General features: G+C 42.5%; 2 protein-coding genes and 1 long non-coding RNA gene across 8 annotated transcripts; all 3 read right to left on the minus strand.

Moving 5' to 3' along the window:
- Positions 1 to 406: 406 nt before the first annotated feature.
- On the minus strand, positions 407 to 3,128 carry LOC9267325 (uncharacterized). Of its 4 annotated transcripts, none has more exons than XR_010741718.1 (5): positions 2,836 to 3,128; positions 2,361 to 2,491; positions 1,786 to 1,936; positions 1,341 to 1,414; positions 407 to 1,226 (listed from the first exon to the last, which is right to left on the minus strand). It is a non-coding gene; the product is annotated as an uncharacterized lncRNA (long non-coding RNA). The 4 variants fall into 4 exon arrangements; XR_010741717.1 differs by having other exon boundaries at positions 407 to 757; positions 1,341 to 1,419; XR_010741716.1 differs by having other exon boundaries at positions 407 to 1,222; positions 1,341 to 1,419.
- A 1,800-nt stretch (positions 3,129 to 4,928) lies between these two features.
- Positions 4,929 to 11,619, minus strand: LOC4338528 (protein DEHYDRATION-INDUCED 19 homolog 2-like). Of its 3 annotated transcripts, XM_066310235.1 has the most exons (6): positions 9,807 to 9,968; positions 9,515 to 9,678; positions 6,472 to 6,551; positions 6,219 to 6,333; positions 6,067 to 6,085; positions 4,929 to 5,504 (listed from the first exon to the last, which is right to left on the minus strand). In XM_066310235.1, the coding sequence occupies exons 1-6, from the start codon at positions 9,889 to 9,891 to the stop codon at positions 5,380 to 5,382; spliced, it is 588 nt and encodes a 195-aa protein (XP_066166332.1). In that variant the 5' UTR covers positions 9,892 to 9,968; the 3' UTR covers positions 4,929 to 5,379. The 3 variants fall into 3 exon arrangements, with proteins under 3 accessions (XP_066166332.1, NP_001389449.1, NP_001389450.1); NM_001402520.1 differs by having other exon boundaries at positions 4,930 to 5,504; positions 6,067 to 6,335; positions 6,474 to 6,551; positions 9,807 to 11,619; NM_001402521.1 differs by having other exon boundaries at positions 4,930 to 5,504; positions 5,994 to 6,335; positions 6,474 to 6,551; positions 9,807 to 11,619.
- A 2,915-nt stretch (positions 11,620 to 14,534) lies between these two features.
- Positions 14,535 to 15,327, minus strand: LOC9272446 (uncharacterized). The gene has a single exon (XM_026025390.2). It carries the CDS (start codon positions 15,238 to 15,240, stop codon positions 14,722 to 14,724), a length of 519 nt encoding a protein of 172 aa, XP_025881175.1. The 5' UTR covers positions 15,241 to 15,327; the 3' UTR covers positions 14,535 to 14,721.
- Positions 15,328 to 16,910: the final 1,583 nt, after the last annotated feature.

The following is a 16,910-nucleotide window of genomic DNA, read 5'->3' on the forward strand; positions in this document are numbered from 1 at the left end:
CTATGAACTATTTGTACAATCATGTGCATTTCGGCAAAATTAGCAACCATACAATGAACAAAATACTGTAAACATACAATGGAGTGGATCAGAGAACTGAAACGGTGCTATAACCACAATCATAAAAAGGTGGTTCTTTATTTGCAACATCATCGCATACTTCTCTTCATCAATTGTTGCAATCTTTTAACATAGCAATTGCTTTGCAAAAAATAATATGTAAGTTCTACATGGCATATATATCCTCCTCTTCCAAAAAGGGTTGCACAAAACATTGCATGGTCAAAAGATGGTATCTTAATGAAATTATACTGGCAAGTGATCCTATAATGAATAAATATAATCATCACTTTATAAACATGTCCATGAAAGCAAAATCTCAATTCAAAAGGATAGATCAGTAGTAAATTCCAAAAGCAGGAAATCATTAGAGCAGAAAAATCACATAAGCAATGTTGCCTGTAAGAAAAAAATGCCATGTGCACCATATTGGAATATACAATAAAATGCCATATCGAAACTCAATTGAAATGAGGTAGATATTTTAGAAAGTTGCCCACCACGTTCGAAAGTAATACTCAAGTAGAATCACATTAATTATACTGAATCAAATGCCAACATATAATAAAGGCATTGATATTTTGTGTGGTACATATACTCTTTCCATGATGCAAAGTTCAGCAATACTTTCTAGGGCTGCAATAATTGTGGGTTAACCTATGCATTGATCCTTTGTGGTTAGCTGGATGTGAAACACCTACAGAGTCAATCACACTATTATACGAGCATATATAGAATATATTGATAGTACATCAGAAAATGTTATATTGTTGCATATATCTTGAACTGATTTAGCGAAATAAGACATTAAACAATGTAGCTATGTTGACCTATTAAATTTCTGACCAGTTTCGAAATCTTTGATCGATCCAAACAACCATAGATGGAAAATTTGCCAAGAGAAATATTTAATTTGGTTGTTCATTTGCATTCCCTGACTATAAGGTGAATTGTAAAATCTATAGGTTTGATCTGACAAAGATATTAGCCATAATACAGAGCATGTGGATTATTTTGAGCTAATGATTTAGTCTGATTTTTTTCAGAACATACAGCCATTTTAGAGTTTTTTTTAAAAAAAAAACTTTTAAAGAAAACTTGGGAGAAAAAAGGTACAGAGACTCTCCTTACTCAAAGAAGAAAACTCCCCATTGTAGATCACCTAGCTTGCATGGAATATAAGTAACTGTCTCACTTATGGAAATAAGTTCAAATTGATCTATGCAAACAAAAAATGAAGAAAAAGTTGTATTTCTCCACATTGGGATTCAGACCATTACCTTATGTAGGAAGCTATTACACCATATTTGCATGAGAAGAGCAGCAAGTACTGCTTTTGTTTTCTTGCATTGCACTGAGCTGTACATGTCAACTATTAGCAATGCATAAAGTAATCATTCGATGAGATAAAGAATTAGAAAAATGAAACATTGGAGAAAATTCTAATATCAGTATCTGTACTATTACAGTCAGCATCATCGAAAATGCTTGAGTCATATAAAAGCATATGACTATATGGTAAGGGAGATCACATTAATATTGTAGCCTTTGTCATAAAGAAATAGCCGAGCATATCAGGTTAATATCTTCAAAAACCAATCTTAAGTAAAGGCTAGAGCGAATTCCTTCTTCTATGAACCTAGAATAACTAAGGTTGCTATCTCCGAATGCGTATAGAAATCAAGAATTTAAGTGAAACAAAAAGGAGATAGAAACTAACAGTACCTATACTCCTATAGGATGGCCAGATTCAAAGGTATGATGTTATAATATATTGAGATTGCCAAGTTTTCAGAGTCTTCTATGCCATATGTATCAACATCACCAATGTAAGATTGTCCATAACGAACATCATCGATGCAAATGCTCTGTCATTCTGCCAACGACAATAGTGGCAAGGGATTAAGAAAATGGAAGGCAACAGAGGTCATTCAATAGATCGAACACTAAACAAAAGCTAACTAATATGATGAACAACAGATGCTAGCATGGAACTGAACTTAAATAATCTTGATGAGCAATCACACAACCACACAGTACATCAGCTGGTAGAAAACAACAAAAGCGCATCCACAACTCCAAAGATCCCTATATATTTAGGCATTGAAGCCAGTACATGCTGAAAAATAAATCGATATAAGCCGAAGCTAGGAAGAACTGTTAATGTATAATCCATAGACCTGGAATAGGCTTGCTACCACATAGAGACTAAGAAATTAAGTCAATAAAAAGGGTAAATACTTGCTATTACATACATATCAAGAAATTAAGCCAAAAAATGGAGAATAAAAGAATGGTACCTCCAGAGTGGCCAAATTGAAAGGTTCGATGTGATAGTATGCCAAGATTGTCAGGTTTAATCTTTCGTGAGAACCATTGCCATCGTAAGATCATCCGCAAAGAATACCATGGATGCATATGTATTATCATCCTGTGTACAAAAATAGCGAGCAACAATGAAAGAACATGGTAAAAACAGAAGGACAAAATGTTACCAGAATCAATTATAATTTCCAGCTCAAAGAAAGAACATGGTAAAAACAGTTACAAAACACACACAAGCTTCATCTTCTTGTCTCGATCTCTACACATATACAGTTACAAAATATAGTAGTAGCAGCGAGCATACAAACAGTAAGCTTCATCTTCTTGTCTCGATCTCTACACATGTACAGTTACAAAATACAGTAGCAGCAGCGACCATACAAACAGTAAGTAGTGGAGTAATGACAGTGAGCCAGTGACCACAGTGAATGTGGATTTACATGTACGCACCTTTCTTTTCTTCTTCCTCCGCACACAGATCGAGCAGGCATTGTTGCATGTTTGGAGCTCGCCATTGATGGGCACGACGCATACAGCTAAGCTAGCTGTCTCCTATGTGGGCTTGAGATCTTGGAACATGGACTCCCATCGCATGTCCTCGCCGTCGTCGTATAGGTCGTCTTCGTCGTCGTTGCAGCGGTGGCAGCGGCGGCGGCCATGGCGACGGCGCGCATAGGGGAGGAGGAGGTCGAGGCGGAGGCGGTGCGTCCATGCGTGAGGCGGGGTGGCGGCGCTACGCAGGTGAGAAGAGGAGGAGGAGGGCGGCTAGGGTTTTGGTGCGGCGTGGCGACATCTGCGCCGTTCATTCCCGAACCGACGATCGCACGGCTGAGGAAGGGTGGGCACAATTGGACGCGTGGACGGTCAGATCGATGTTAGGCGAGATCCAACGGACGATGACGGTGGATAGCAGCGGGAACCAATGCGTAATTAACAAAACTGTGGGGGCTTTTTTGCAAAAGAGACATCTGACGTGGCACCCCTACCTCTCCAGCAATCCCACGGTGTCTAAGTAAACCAATATGCGGGGGCTTTTTTGCAAAAGCGACATCTGACGTGGCACCCTACCTCTCCAGCAATCCCACGGTGTTTAAGTAAACTAATATTTGTGATATTAGTTAAGTGGATAACCATTAGCTTATAAAGATATAGAATCAAATAAGTTAGTTTATCTATTTATGATATATTCTTAAAATACAATCAAGCCCCGTTTAGTCCCTAAAATATTTTCTCAAAAACATCACATCGAATCTTTGGACAAATGCATGAAGCATTAAATATAAATAAAAAAAACTAATTGCATAGTTAGGGAGGAAATCGCGAGACGAATCTTTTGAGTCTAATTAGACCATGATTAGCTATAAGTGCTACAGTAACCCACATGTGCTAATGACGGATTAATTAGGCTCAAAAGATTCGTCTCGCGGTTTCCAGGCGAGTTATGAAATTAGTTTTTTCATTCGTGTTCGAAAAGCCCTTCCGACATCCGGTCAAACATCCGATGTGACACCCAAAAATTTTCTTTTTACGAACTAAACAAACCCTCACTATTCATTTCTAACAAAGGAAATAAACTCCTAGTGAAACCATACAACAACAAAAGATGTGATTGATATGAAACTGAGGCATTACCATGACGATTATATTCTAGGGCCTCTATTGACGTGCATACCGCTTGATAGACCGGTTATCCTCTTCAACTGCCACAATGAAAACACAAAGTTGAGAGGTTTATTGCTGAGCCGTAGATTTTGATGTGAGCTTCATCCGACTTAGCAAATAATTTCTATAGAATTTACTGTTAAATATGAGAAACACTAACTTCAATCATGTTAACCCAAACGACAAACCCTCTACTTTAATCGTAAAAGAAGTAGGATAGTGACAATTGAGCTGTTGTTTATGAGTGCGTATCCTCTACCATAATATCAACTACCATTACGGTTACTAGTATATGGGTCTCACCCTTCTATTACCCCACACATAAGGGCATCCACAATGTGCCATAAGAATGAACCATAAGACCTTATGACTAGTCATATACATTATGTGCTTTAGTCATAAGACATAAATGCTAAAAATAACCATAAGCTTATGGCTCAACCTTAAGAAATAAAATAATGAGATAAAACACAGATACACATTAAAGAGGATGAGAATAGATTATGGTATGGTGGGACCTACCTTGAAGTAGAATTTGTTTACATAAATGTGGGACCCACTTAACATATATTCTTGCCTTTCTTGCCTTGAACATTGTGGACATAGGGTATGGAGACATACCTTATTTCCACCATGGTAATGGTAGTGCCATTATGGTCCATCTTGATAACGGTAGTGACATTATGGAAGAGGATATGAACCCATTACTTACTAGTCCTAACCAATTCATACCAGAGGGGATTGAGGAAGAGATGGCATGTGCACGCTTCAGGAGAGGTAGCAGTGAAGCTGGAGGCAAAGAACTCGTCTAGCCTTCCAGCCGTAACAGTTGTGTGCATTCGCTAGCTTTTTTTTTCTCTAGCTCTCTTGGCATGTAGTACTAGATCAATTGGCCACACTGGCTATTCAATAAATACAAAACAAAGCAGTATCACATACCATTGGGATTACAATACAGTTGTACAACACTTCCTATTATTACATTACATTGATCAAATAAAATAGAGAGAACCTAATACATTGCGAGTAGCTCTCCTCTCTTCATATATGCACAAAGCCACTCAAGGAACACAATGTCCTCATTTATTCGACGTGGAAGGTTGGGACACAAACACCTTTCTCCTCTACTCAGCTGGTTCCTGTTGCCCTCTCGGCAAATGCAGGAAGGCAGACATACATTATACGTACGTGCATACATAAACATGATGGGTGGCCCCCAGTTGGCCTTGAAGGCTGGAAGCAGCATTAGCGACGGCATGAACAAGGTTGCTGCATTGCATAGATTGTTCTCCTGTATTTTCTGTTCCTTGACCATGCCATGCCGTCGCTATATTAAGGTTGATAACCTCCCTTACAAGTTATCATCCTCAAATATCGTCGAGAGCACAAGCCCACGGACAAATTTACTCCTTTGAGCCCTCTCCTTCTGATCCTTCTCCGACAGAGATGGTTCAGCTCTGAAAAATTATCACAGATATTTAATCAACATTTGACAGTGAATAATCATCTATGGCTATCTAATAGGACATTAAGCTGCAGCAAAAAAAAATCATTTCTGAAGGTTCAACTAAAATTCTCATGGCACATCTAAGAATTTGCATTCTCCTTAAACCATGTGAGGTGCTAAGTGACAATGCAATCAACCAATTGTCAGCAATGGAATTTGTTCTTTTGATGGTTCAGAGATCTCAATAAAAAGCATGGACACAATGGGAACTCACTCAGCCGTGCAGATTGTGCAGGATGTTATATTAAATATCTTAAAGCGCCTAGTTAGCTTTATATTCATTAGTTTCTGACAATTTTCTAGAAGCATGGTTTCTTGAGCAACAAAAACAATAGTACTAGCCCAGTAACGTAACACGACAGCAGCATAATTAAGTATGCACAAGGGCAACAATATAAAATAAAAACTGAATAAAACATCAAAACTATCATCCACTGACCAGATACAGTGGTATTGTGGCAAAGAGGGAGCGGAGTGAGGCGGCAGAAAGAGCAAAGCTTGAGGTGACATACCTCTCTGCAGTCTTGTCATCTGGGAATTTATTTAGCAAAAAGTTATTGTCAGATGAGTCGGAATGTAAATCTTTGGATGGTTCAGCCACAGGCAAACTACAAATTAAAGATGACAAAAATGGATCTGGTGCAGCAGCAGGAGGATTAGATACATAGGATGATCCACCAAGAAAGGACTGCAGACTGCCATCTCTTAAGTCCTTTCTCAACAAAGACAACAAAGAATGGGACCCTGAAGATATTTTTCGGACTCTTCGCCTGCGTTGCATGTATTATTCATTAAGGAAAGCCATGTGCAGTTGTTTTCCCAAGTACCAATAATGCCATGTATCTTCAACTGAATATGATGTAAAAATGTAAAATTGCATATGTTCATTGCCAGCATTATAGAGAAGAAAAAAGGATATCTTAAAGTAACTTCCATGCTGCATTGTCAAGTGACCTATCAAGTCCACTCCAACCCTTGTAGCACAGATGGGACATACCTGAAAGGGCAATTAATCAAGTTCCATAAGTGCTCCCATTAAATCATTTTAATGCTATAATATCTCTTATGCAGGCAAAGTTCAAATAGATAAGACAGTTTCTAACTAGTCTTATGTGATGATAAAAGAAGCAACTAAGTAGGAAATATCATTAAGCAGTAATCATGACTGCTAACGTAAGCAGGCACTAATTCTCTTTCATTCTTTTGGATACCTCTTTCCAGCATTCAGTACATATTCCAGGTAACCCAGCATAACACACCCTATTAAAAATATTCCAGAAGGAATTCACAACTTGAGACTGTTTTCTCCACAGGAAATTTCAAATACAATAGGGTCTTAACGAATTTGATCAATAGGAAACCCTAAGCTAAATGCTTTATGGACATGCTTGGCTTGCTTGAGCATGGGTTGTTTTTTTCCAATCAGTCTTCTGGATAAAGAAAAGAGTGGAATAAAATGGAGAAGAAGGATTTGCAGCACCAATGATTGGGACTTGGGAGATTGCCATGAGCACATCATCTTTTCTCCAGTAACAAATAGGCAAGTATTTAAGTACACCAAAGGAACTAGACAATCCTTGTATAACACAAAGTAGAAAATGCTCTCACGTACAGACAGGCCTAAGGAAAGGTATGGATTCATGTCACCACAATAATGTAAGATTTCTGTCATGATATAGTTGGTCAAGGTTAGTTTTGCCACAAACACTAGCTATATGTGAATATTGAGACCTAGCATAGTACAACAATACTTAAGCTATGCCAACTAAATAAAGAAAAAGATATGAAATCAAACACTTTCTTATAAATAGAAGGGCTTAACAATGCACATAAGAGGGCCAGGACAATATGGCTGAAGGGGGGTATTTTCAGATAGAGAGGATACTGTAGACTGGGATAATAGAAAACATTAGGAGAGAAAGACATTACATTCTAAGTTGATCCAAATTACATGCTGCCTTTCCTTATGTAGAATCTAACAATTTAATCTCAAGGTTAACAATAAGATCAACATAACACTCTCTCTATATAATAAACCAATTTATGTTGAAGTATGAGCTACAGTACCGCATGATCCTATTCACTATTATTCACGTGCAATATGTTGTAAGATGTCTCATGTTTGCCCATTGTGGCTAGAACCGCCAACTCAATTGAAGGCATTTCTGCTTTGAATTTGAAAATGATTTGTTAGTTGCCTCCTAATATTGAGATAAATAATTTCTATTAGTAACATATAGCGATCCCTGATTGGATCTAACATAAAGACAAATAATGCCTATTCAAGGGCAATTGCATATGATTATACAAAAAGTTTAATCATTCAGAAGCACACAGTGAATAATTTAGTTTTATTATGTTTCAAAGAGTCTAACAATATACCTAAACAAAGATGGAAGAATCGAAATTCAATTCAATTCAAGACAACTAAAATATACACATTAAACAGTTATGAATCACACCCATGTCACATCTTTCATGAAAAGGCTAACATTGAAAATTTCAATTCATAAACTGACTTGAATATATCAAGAAAGCTCTCGGGCATGGTTATATAGATGAGGCACAAATAATAGCATCACAAAAAGATAGACCAAAGTACATCACCACCAAATAAAATGTCACAAATCCAACGTTACTAATACATACCCAGAAACTATCCAGCTTGGCAGCTACCCAATATTTACATAGTACCACAAAGATGCCAATATCAACACTAATTATACAGGTATTCTGATACAACAGACAAAAGCTGTTATTTTTATTTACAAAAGATGGTCAGAACTAACAACCAATATCTGAGAAAAACATCTTAGAAAATAGAAATAGATAAAAGAGAATTTCCTAAACCAGCACCAGATAAAACAATACCAGTAACCATCTAAACTTCCTTCCCTCGTATCCAAGCACCATCATAATTTCAAATATTAATCAAAGGGTGTATCTCACAAATCCAAATATAATGTAAACGATCCTACGAAAGCAATAAAACATGAAAATTCCTGCAATTTCAATGAGCTTCACCACCTAAGACAAAACAAAGAAAAGTTATGCCCATTTTTGTGATCGAAGCAAGGGAACTGGTGAACTAGTTCATAAAGGATATTGTAATAAGTTGTACTGAATCCCACTATTAATCATGAACAAGTCCCAATCACAAAACATAAAGTGATCACTAGTTAGTACCACTCTTTTCTTCCATAGACAAATAATAATCCTAACCACCAAGCCAAGAACAATCATCATATTGTTAGATTGAATGAAAATATGTAATATTGTTAGATTGAAATGAAAATATGTAATATTGTCAGTTTGGTATGGATGTTTCACTTTCAAGAGAAACAAGTGCTGATGTGCTTTATAATCTGGAGAGAATAGAGCTGGGATCTTAATAGCTGCAAAATGACCACAGATTTACAAAAAATAAAGAAAGCTGAGAGAACATATTTCATCAGATACTAAGAACAAGAAAGAAAATAAATAAAAACTACAGTAGAGTGTAATAGGCTAATGACTAGCATGAACAACACAAGAAATGTTTTCCGCCAGTCCCAAACTCCCCCCAAAAGACAGAAAAAACTCAAGTCCCCAACTAAACCCCCCAAAATTAAAATCAATCATTCTCCCCGACATGGATAGCCACTACGAATTATTTTTCTCCAATCAAGCAAACGAAGACACCTACCCAAACCCCAAAACAACCAATCTTATAACTCCAACCAAAAAGTCCAAAATTCCAACTCCTAAAACCTGCAAGCTTTCGCTGGTCTTGGTTCGTCACAGTTGAAATCTGTTGATACCTGCGGAGGCATCCTGTTCTAAAAAAAAAATTTGCACGCGTGCCTACGAATTGCACATTTCCGAAACCAAGGCCCGGTCCAAGTATCCAACCAATCACAAACACAACAATCTGATACTGACGGTTACAATCGGTGTCAGATGGGAGGATGTGGCATATACCCCGCTCTTGGCCTCGACGGCGTGCTCGTCGTCGACGTGGCAGCAGAAGGCGACGAAGTCGAAGTCCTCGCCGCAGAAGGGGCAGTTGTACGCCTCCCCGCCGCCGCGCGCCTCCACCTCCTCCACGCCCGCCGCGTCCGCGTCGTCGAACCCCATGTACAGATCTGAGCCAACACCCACACACATCCACCACCACCACCCACGCATCAAATCGCAGCCCATGGCAATCCAACAGCTGGGGAGATCGACCGATGGATCGAGAGAAAGCCGACCCGTCGTCGTGTGAGCTTACCGTAGCGCGCCTGCAGGCGCCTGGCGGCGGCGGCGGCGGAGGAGGATGAGGAGGAGGAGCGGCCCCACGCATCACCGGCGTCCATGGCAGCGGCGGGATCGAATCGAAACCCTAGCCTCGCCTCGCTTCCTTCCCCCCTTTTCCCCCTTTCGCGGTGGTGCCGATTTTTCCTTTCTCTCTCTCTCTCTCTCTTTCTCCGCTGTGCTGTGTGTGTGTCTGTGCGAGCGCGCGCGTGTGGTGGTGGTGGGACGTTGGCTTTGTTACCGCTTCGGTTGGGGTCGGTGCGACGACGAGAGAGCGGTGGGGCCCACGGGTGTTGGTGGACCGGGTGTAGCGTGGACCTTAGGTGGGACCCGGTTGCCAGAGAGAGGTAAGGTAGGATGTTGATGGTGGTGGTGGTTGGTGGGGCCGAGGGGGTTCACTGGTGCGCCGTGTCCATCGACGTGTGGTGAGGTGACTGCGGAGTCGTTGGGTAGCGTTTATTTTCATGGTCAGGCCGGCCGAGGGAAGACGACGACTAGGTGAAGACTTTTGGTCAACTTTACCTGGAAAAACTAGGCCCCGAGCATGGGCCAGATTGGGCCGAATAAATGGGTCCGATTCTTTTGGGCTGGAAATGTCGGACCCTGCCTTGTAAGGAATAAGTATAAATTGCCTCCCTCAACTCTTGCCCCTGATTAAATAACCTCCCTCAATCGCAATACCGGGTATAACGTCTCCTCCATCTTTGAAAACCAGAGCAGATTGAGTCCCTCGGCTGTTTGATAGCGGTTTCATCCTATGTGGCACTTAGGGGACCCGCATGTCAGTGAAAAGAAAAAACAATAACCCCACATGTCCTACGTGGCACTTATTTGTTTTTTTTTCTTTTTCCTCGCTTCTCTCTTCCTCCTCTCTCTCTCCCTCTCCCGTTCGGTCGCTTCTTCCTCGACGGAAGCTAGAAGCTCAGTTGTTCAGCCGCCGCTGCCTCGCCGGCCGTCACCATATGCCGTGGGAGTTGGGTGGACGCCACTCCTGTCCCCATCGCATTGCGCGCGCGTGCGGCGTCCATCTTCGCCGCTAGCCGGTCGGTCAGCGCCGGGATGGCCGGGTGTGACACCACACCGTCCTGCTTGCATGTAGCCCCACACTATCTTAACTAGCCGACACCAAGCGACAGGAGCCGGGACGCACCGGCGGGGACCTCGTCGCCGAAGAGGCCAATGGTGATTTTCCCTGCTAACATCCTGGAAGGCTTGGCCGTGACTGGCAAGTCGCCGATGCAGGGCGCGGTGGTGAATGTGTGCTGAGGTGTTGAGGATTTGGTGTGACATTGCTAGCGAGACGAGAGGTGAGTGATGAGAGCCTGAAAGACATGCGTTACAGCACTTCTTGCCACCTCTCGCCGGTGTCGGTGCCTTTTCGTAGACTTCTTGTCGCGAGCACTCCTCCACCCCTATTCTTGCTCGAAGCACTCCTAGCGGTGAAGGAGCACGGGACATGTGCCGCCGGGCGGCGGAGGGGCGCGACGCCACCAGATTTGCCTCCCTTGGCCTCGTCACGCACAAATCCAGTGGGCATGGTGCCTTGGGCGGCGTCGATGACCAGGAGGCGCGAGGTCAACGGGCTACAGGAGGCCTTCCGCGTGCTGTCGTCCCTCGCCCCAGGCGCTGTCGTGGGCTCTGTTAGCTTTGGCCCAAGAAAATCACAAACTCACGTAAGCAACAAACTCACGGGAGAACACACACGAGCAGCAAATTGGGTGGACACACACACAACAGATTCCGTCGGCGACGCACGTCTTTGCTGGCTTCTCTGATATTGCTGATCTGCTAAAACTAACTGATGATTACACGGCTTATATAGCCTCCCGTACATGCACATAGCTAACAGCCCGGCCGGGTCGCACGCACGACTACGAGCCACTCACTCATACAACGATCTGCGCATCTTACGCCAAGATTCGCTCCTCCGGGCTGACCGCGAGCCACGCCACAACGTGCTCCACTAATCCTGCATGCTCCTAACTAACTTGCCGCTAATCTTGTTATTCACCTAACCTGTTTAGTTGCTAGTTGTGCTGCAACACACGCAGCTGCCATTCACTAGCACTGACTGATTCTACATGCAAACATGGAACCTACGTGATGCACACATACACATCACTTACAAGATACATGAACATATCACGTTCCTCTCTACATGCAACTAATGCAAAAACCAAAGACATATGCAAGTCATGATTTGTTCCAACAGGCTCGTGGCCTTCGTAGGGAGCCTGGCAACAGGGGTGGCGGCAGCCGAACAACTGAACTGCTGGCTCCAGCCGAGGAAGGAGCGGACGGACGGGCAGACGGGTCGTCGTCGCCTCGTCGGAGAGAGACGAGGGAAAAGAAAAATAATTAAGATTAGAATGGCTGACATGTAGGATTATTATTTTTTTTTTATTTTTTCTGACTGACATGTGGGTCCTATAAGTGTCATGTATGATGAAATCGCTATCTAAACAGCCAAGGGTGCTAATTTGCTCTGGTTTTCAAACATAGAGGAGGCGTTATACCAGGTATTGCGGTTGAGGGGGACGATTCAAGGCAAGAGTTGAGGGAGGCAATATAGACTTATTCCGCCTTGTAAAAGCTTATGGGCCAGATTGGGCTACACGGTGATTTCCCTTTTTTTTTTAACGAACACCCATAGATTTTTCCCATGCATAGGAACAATAAGGCAAAATTTGCTATAGTACATTCTAATGTGGCCTTTGCTACGAGACACGGCCACCCAAAGAACGTGTACATTCTCATGGACATAGATAAAACTTGGTAATTAGCTATTGGACATCGGACCTATTATTTTATTATATTTGGTGCAAATGAAGAGAGAAACTGTGAAAAGTACGAATGTGCCCCTGGTGACTGTGTCTTCTTCCTGCTCCAGCACAATACTGAGCAGCAAAGGATGGGTTTGGGGGCCAGCTTTTTAGCCAAACGGCGACAACGGCGGTGGCAACAGAGGAGACAGTGGGCGCGGGAGAGGATGCTAATGGCGGAGAGGCCGATGAGCTGGTGGGAGACGTGGTGAGGCCAACGGACAAAGGAAGAAGTCCCATTCACTCCCTTCCTCCGGCGGCTGCAGGCGTTCGTGGAAGAGGAGCACGAAGACAGCTGGGACACACCTTCCCCCATGCGCTTGCAGTTCTTGGCGACGAAGCCAGCAAGCGGGTGCGTGATCCAGTGACGCGGAAGAAGATGAGTGGAGGGCGTGGCGATGGAGGAGGTGAGGACGGGGTTGTCGGCTCCCTTCGCTCCCTTAACCATCGTCGCTCATTGCCGCAATCCCCTCTGCCCCCATCGCTGCTCATCGGCGATGCCTCGCTCCTGACTGAAGGGGAAGAGGAAGAGGAAGAGAGAGATAAGAGAGAGAAGGCAACAACATGAGGAAGAAGAGGAAGAGAGAAAGAGAGGATATGTGATATTGACAAGTGGGTTCATGAGCAAACTTGTCTTTAACCAATGTTTCTCTCTCAGTTTCCACCGGAAATGATAAAATAATGCGACGTGAGGATAACATTTCTTGAACACTTTCAAAAGTATTGCTCCAAACCTTTCTATAGCAACATTTCTTGATTAGCTTTATTAGGTTTGTAATATATATAATATTTGATTTATTTCTATACACAAGTAGATCATTTATCAACAGTCGTCTATATTTTTTCTAATTTAAATGAGCTAATAGACATTAGCAACCAATGGCTAATAGACTTTGTGACACAAGCAATTTTCCACTTGTTTTAGCATATGTACACATCGTTCCAGAGAGAGAAGTGAGAATGTCATGACGATTATTTAAGAGCAGTACAGTAAGTGTAACCGGGTGCCACAAATATCATGAACAAATATTGCCTCTGTCCTATAATATAAGAGATTTTAGAGGATGTGACACTTTCTAGAACTATGAATCTGGTCAGAGAGCCTATTTAGATTCATAGTCTAGGAAGTGTCGTATCCCTTCAAAATCCCTTATATTATGGGACAGGGGGAATATTATACTTAATCCGTAAAATAAACCTGAGAAGTCATCGTCAGGCCTTACGTACCCCTACAGTGTAGAGTGTAGAAACGTTGAGTTGACCTGTAATTACAAAGCATCATTAGAGAGGATAAGCGATGAACCTTTTTTTCTAAATTGTAATAGCTGCGAGTACCTGAGTAGTTTGTTTCACTAGCATTATCATCTTCCAGTTTGCAACTCCATCTTTTGCTATTATTGTGATGTGCTCCTCTACCTCTAATAGTCCTCTAGTGTTCATAATGGAGGTGGAGGTGTGACTTGTGAGAGGGAGAAGGGGTTCTATTCAAATAAATAAAATTTGTCACAACCATCAATATCTCTAGATTCCTATAAGCCTCTAATTGTATTTTAAGATCATGTTCACACCCCAAAAAAAAAACAATGTCATGCACATAATTTAGTCGAAATGATTAACGGATGCGGCCGCTAGCACCTCAATTTTCTAAAAAATGGATTACACTATTAGGATTGTAGTGCCGTAGTGCGTGTGCTATGGACATCGCGGATATCTATACTAGGATGTTCTACCGCAAGTATAATTAAAATGATTTCTTCGAAGTCTTTGTATCGATGAGTAAAACATACAAGTAAATTTACACTTTTACTCGTTCTTGAACTCAATTAATCGCTGTCCGTTAAGAAGATTAATTTAACCCAGTATCGCATAATTAGACGTGCGAATAATACACTGCAAAATTGCAGCCCCCAGATTTAAAGAAGATTAATTAACAGACACGATTAGGACAGCAGTACGAAAATTCTGGATCACAAGTCTTGCATGAGAGAAATTAAGAGGGGAAAAAGGGAAGAAAAAAGAAAAAAAAAAGAGCGTGACAAAGCTTCGGATTCGCGCCAAATCCGGCGGCGGTCACGCTCCCGCCACCGTGGGCAGCCGCGCCACGGCGACCACCGCGGCGGCGTCGCCGGCGACGGGGACGACCCCGCCGCCGCCGCCGCCACCGCGCGCGAGGATGGACCGGTAGATCTCCACCAGCGCCTTCTCGTCGTACTCCCTGAGCGGCCGCGGCCGCCCGAAGGGGTCGGCGCCGCCGGCGGGGCCGCCGTACAGAGCGGAGCCGCCGCCGGCGACGGCGGCGGAGGACGCGAGGCGGAGCATGCCCCGCACGTACGCGTCGCGGAGGCGCGCCAGCAGCCGCCGCGGCGAGAGCGCCCGCAGGATCCGCCGCCCGAGCCCGCGGCGGCGTACTCGCCACCCTCGCCGCCACCGCCCCGCTCCTCCTGCCGCGCCGCGGCCGTCGCCGAGCTCCGCGGTGGGGAGGCGCGGGCGGCGGTGCGCGGAGGAGGCGGGATCGAGCCGGCCGTAGCCCCGGCGCTTCCAGTAGGCCTTGATGCCGCCCTTGTAGGTGGCGCCGTCTCCTCCGGCCATGGCGCGCGCTAAGCTAGCCTGGCTGTGGTTTCTTGGAGAAGAGAAGAGAAGAGGAGGTTGGCGTATAAAAATGGCTGCGAGGAGGACAGCGAGAATTCGGTAGCGGCACTACACTTGTACTAGAGTCAAACGCATGATCTATCTTAAAAACAAAGAGAGAGAGAGGAAGAGAAGCTAGTGATCCCTTTGGTTATGTTTAGCTCTGATTCCCTTTGTCTTCTAGAAGGCTTCAAGGTCAGCTCCAACGTTTGTTTGTGGTTTACCAGCCAACCCAACCAAAATTTAAATTTTAAAACTTAATTTTAATTCTAGAGTTGATTTAAGGGGTTTTTTTTAATCATATTACGGTTGTGTTCGTTCGGTTGAATTGAGAACTCATCCCTCTGGCATGTAAAACAGAGTAACAATGTATGATTAATTAAGTATTAGTTATTTTTTTCAAAAATAGATTAATAAGATTTTTTTTAAAACAACTTTCGTAAAGAAAACTTTTAAAAAAACATATTGTTTAACAGATTGAAAAGTGTAACTTTTGTTCCACGTTTATCCTAAGTTATCTTATGACATTAAACTATATGAGTTTATAAAAATGGATAGTTAAAAATTAAAATATTTAACTTAGGATTGGAAAGGAGTAATTTATATTTTATATATCATTGCCTTCTAAATAGATGGGAATACAGCTATGGAGGTTCATTCGTAAATTAATTTTAGTTGCTTCGTTTATATTTTTTTACGGATTACCAATCACCTGAACAAAGTTACATTTTATGTTTTTCCCTAACAAATTGTCACAACATTTTACCTCCATTCCATGTCGCTCGCACTGATGATTTTTAACCGCTGTAAAAATAAAGAAAGAAAAACATGAGGGGTAGGAAACTAGGAATGGTCACCACTCACCAGAAATAAAAAGCTTGAAGTAGCTTGAGAAGAGCAAGTTTAATAGTGTAGCCTACTAGTAGTAGCTTCAAATCATCTATAGCCAATATAATAGTCAATTCATATAATAGTTGCTTACTATACTATTAATACATGGTCCCACCTATCATACACACATTACATCTTGGAGTCCGTGCTATAGCTAGCTACAGATCTGTAGCCTGCTGTTTTTTCTCTCTTCCTAGCTTTATTTCTTTAAAATATGTTTATAGCCGGCTTATAGCCTTTTTACCTGCTCGAAGACATGGCAGTTGTTCAATGCGCCCGAAAGTAGGTGCAAAGAGGTAGCGGAAGCAACCACTGGAAACCATACCAAACCCCACTGGTTCGCTGCTCCACTCTGCAAGCAATAACGGAGAGCAAAATCATGGAACTACTGCTTTGGCTGCATCGCAGTGAATCCGGTCCCGGTCCAACCGGTCGTCACCACGTAGTACGTATTTGTTTCAAAATAAATCAACTTTAAATTAAATACTACTACTTCCTCTGTTTTACAATATAAACATACATCGTCTTGCACTGTATAATTAATCTGAGCATATATCATAATCTATTTTATATTTATTTATTTTAGCATAAAGAGTATCACTACTACCTCTATCTTGATAGGATTAGACCCATGCTACCTTCTGGGATGCAGGGAGTATAGCTAGCAGCATTTGCTGTGACGAGACGAGCCTGCAGGCCCCGGCCACGTGTCCCAACTCCAGTGCATATGCGCACTGACT

The sequence above is a fragment of the Oryza sativa genome, chromosome 5, assembly GCF_034140825.1.
Source record: "Oryza sativa Japonica Group chromosome 5, ASM3414082v1".
Taxonomy (NCBI): Eukaryota; Viridiplantae; Streptophyta; class Magnoliopsida; order Poales; family Poaceae; genus Oryza; species Oryza sativa.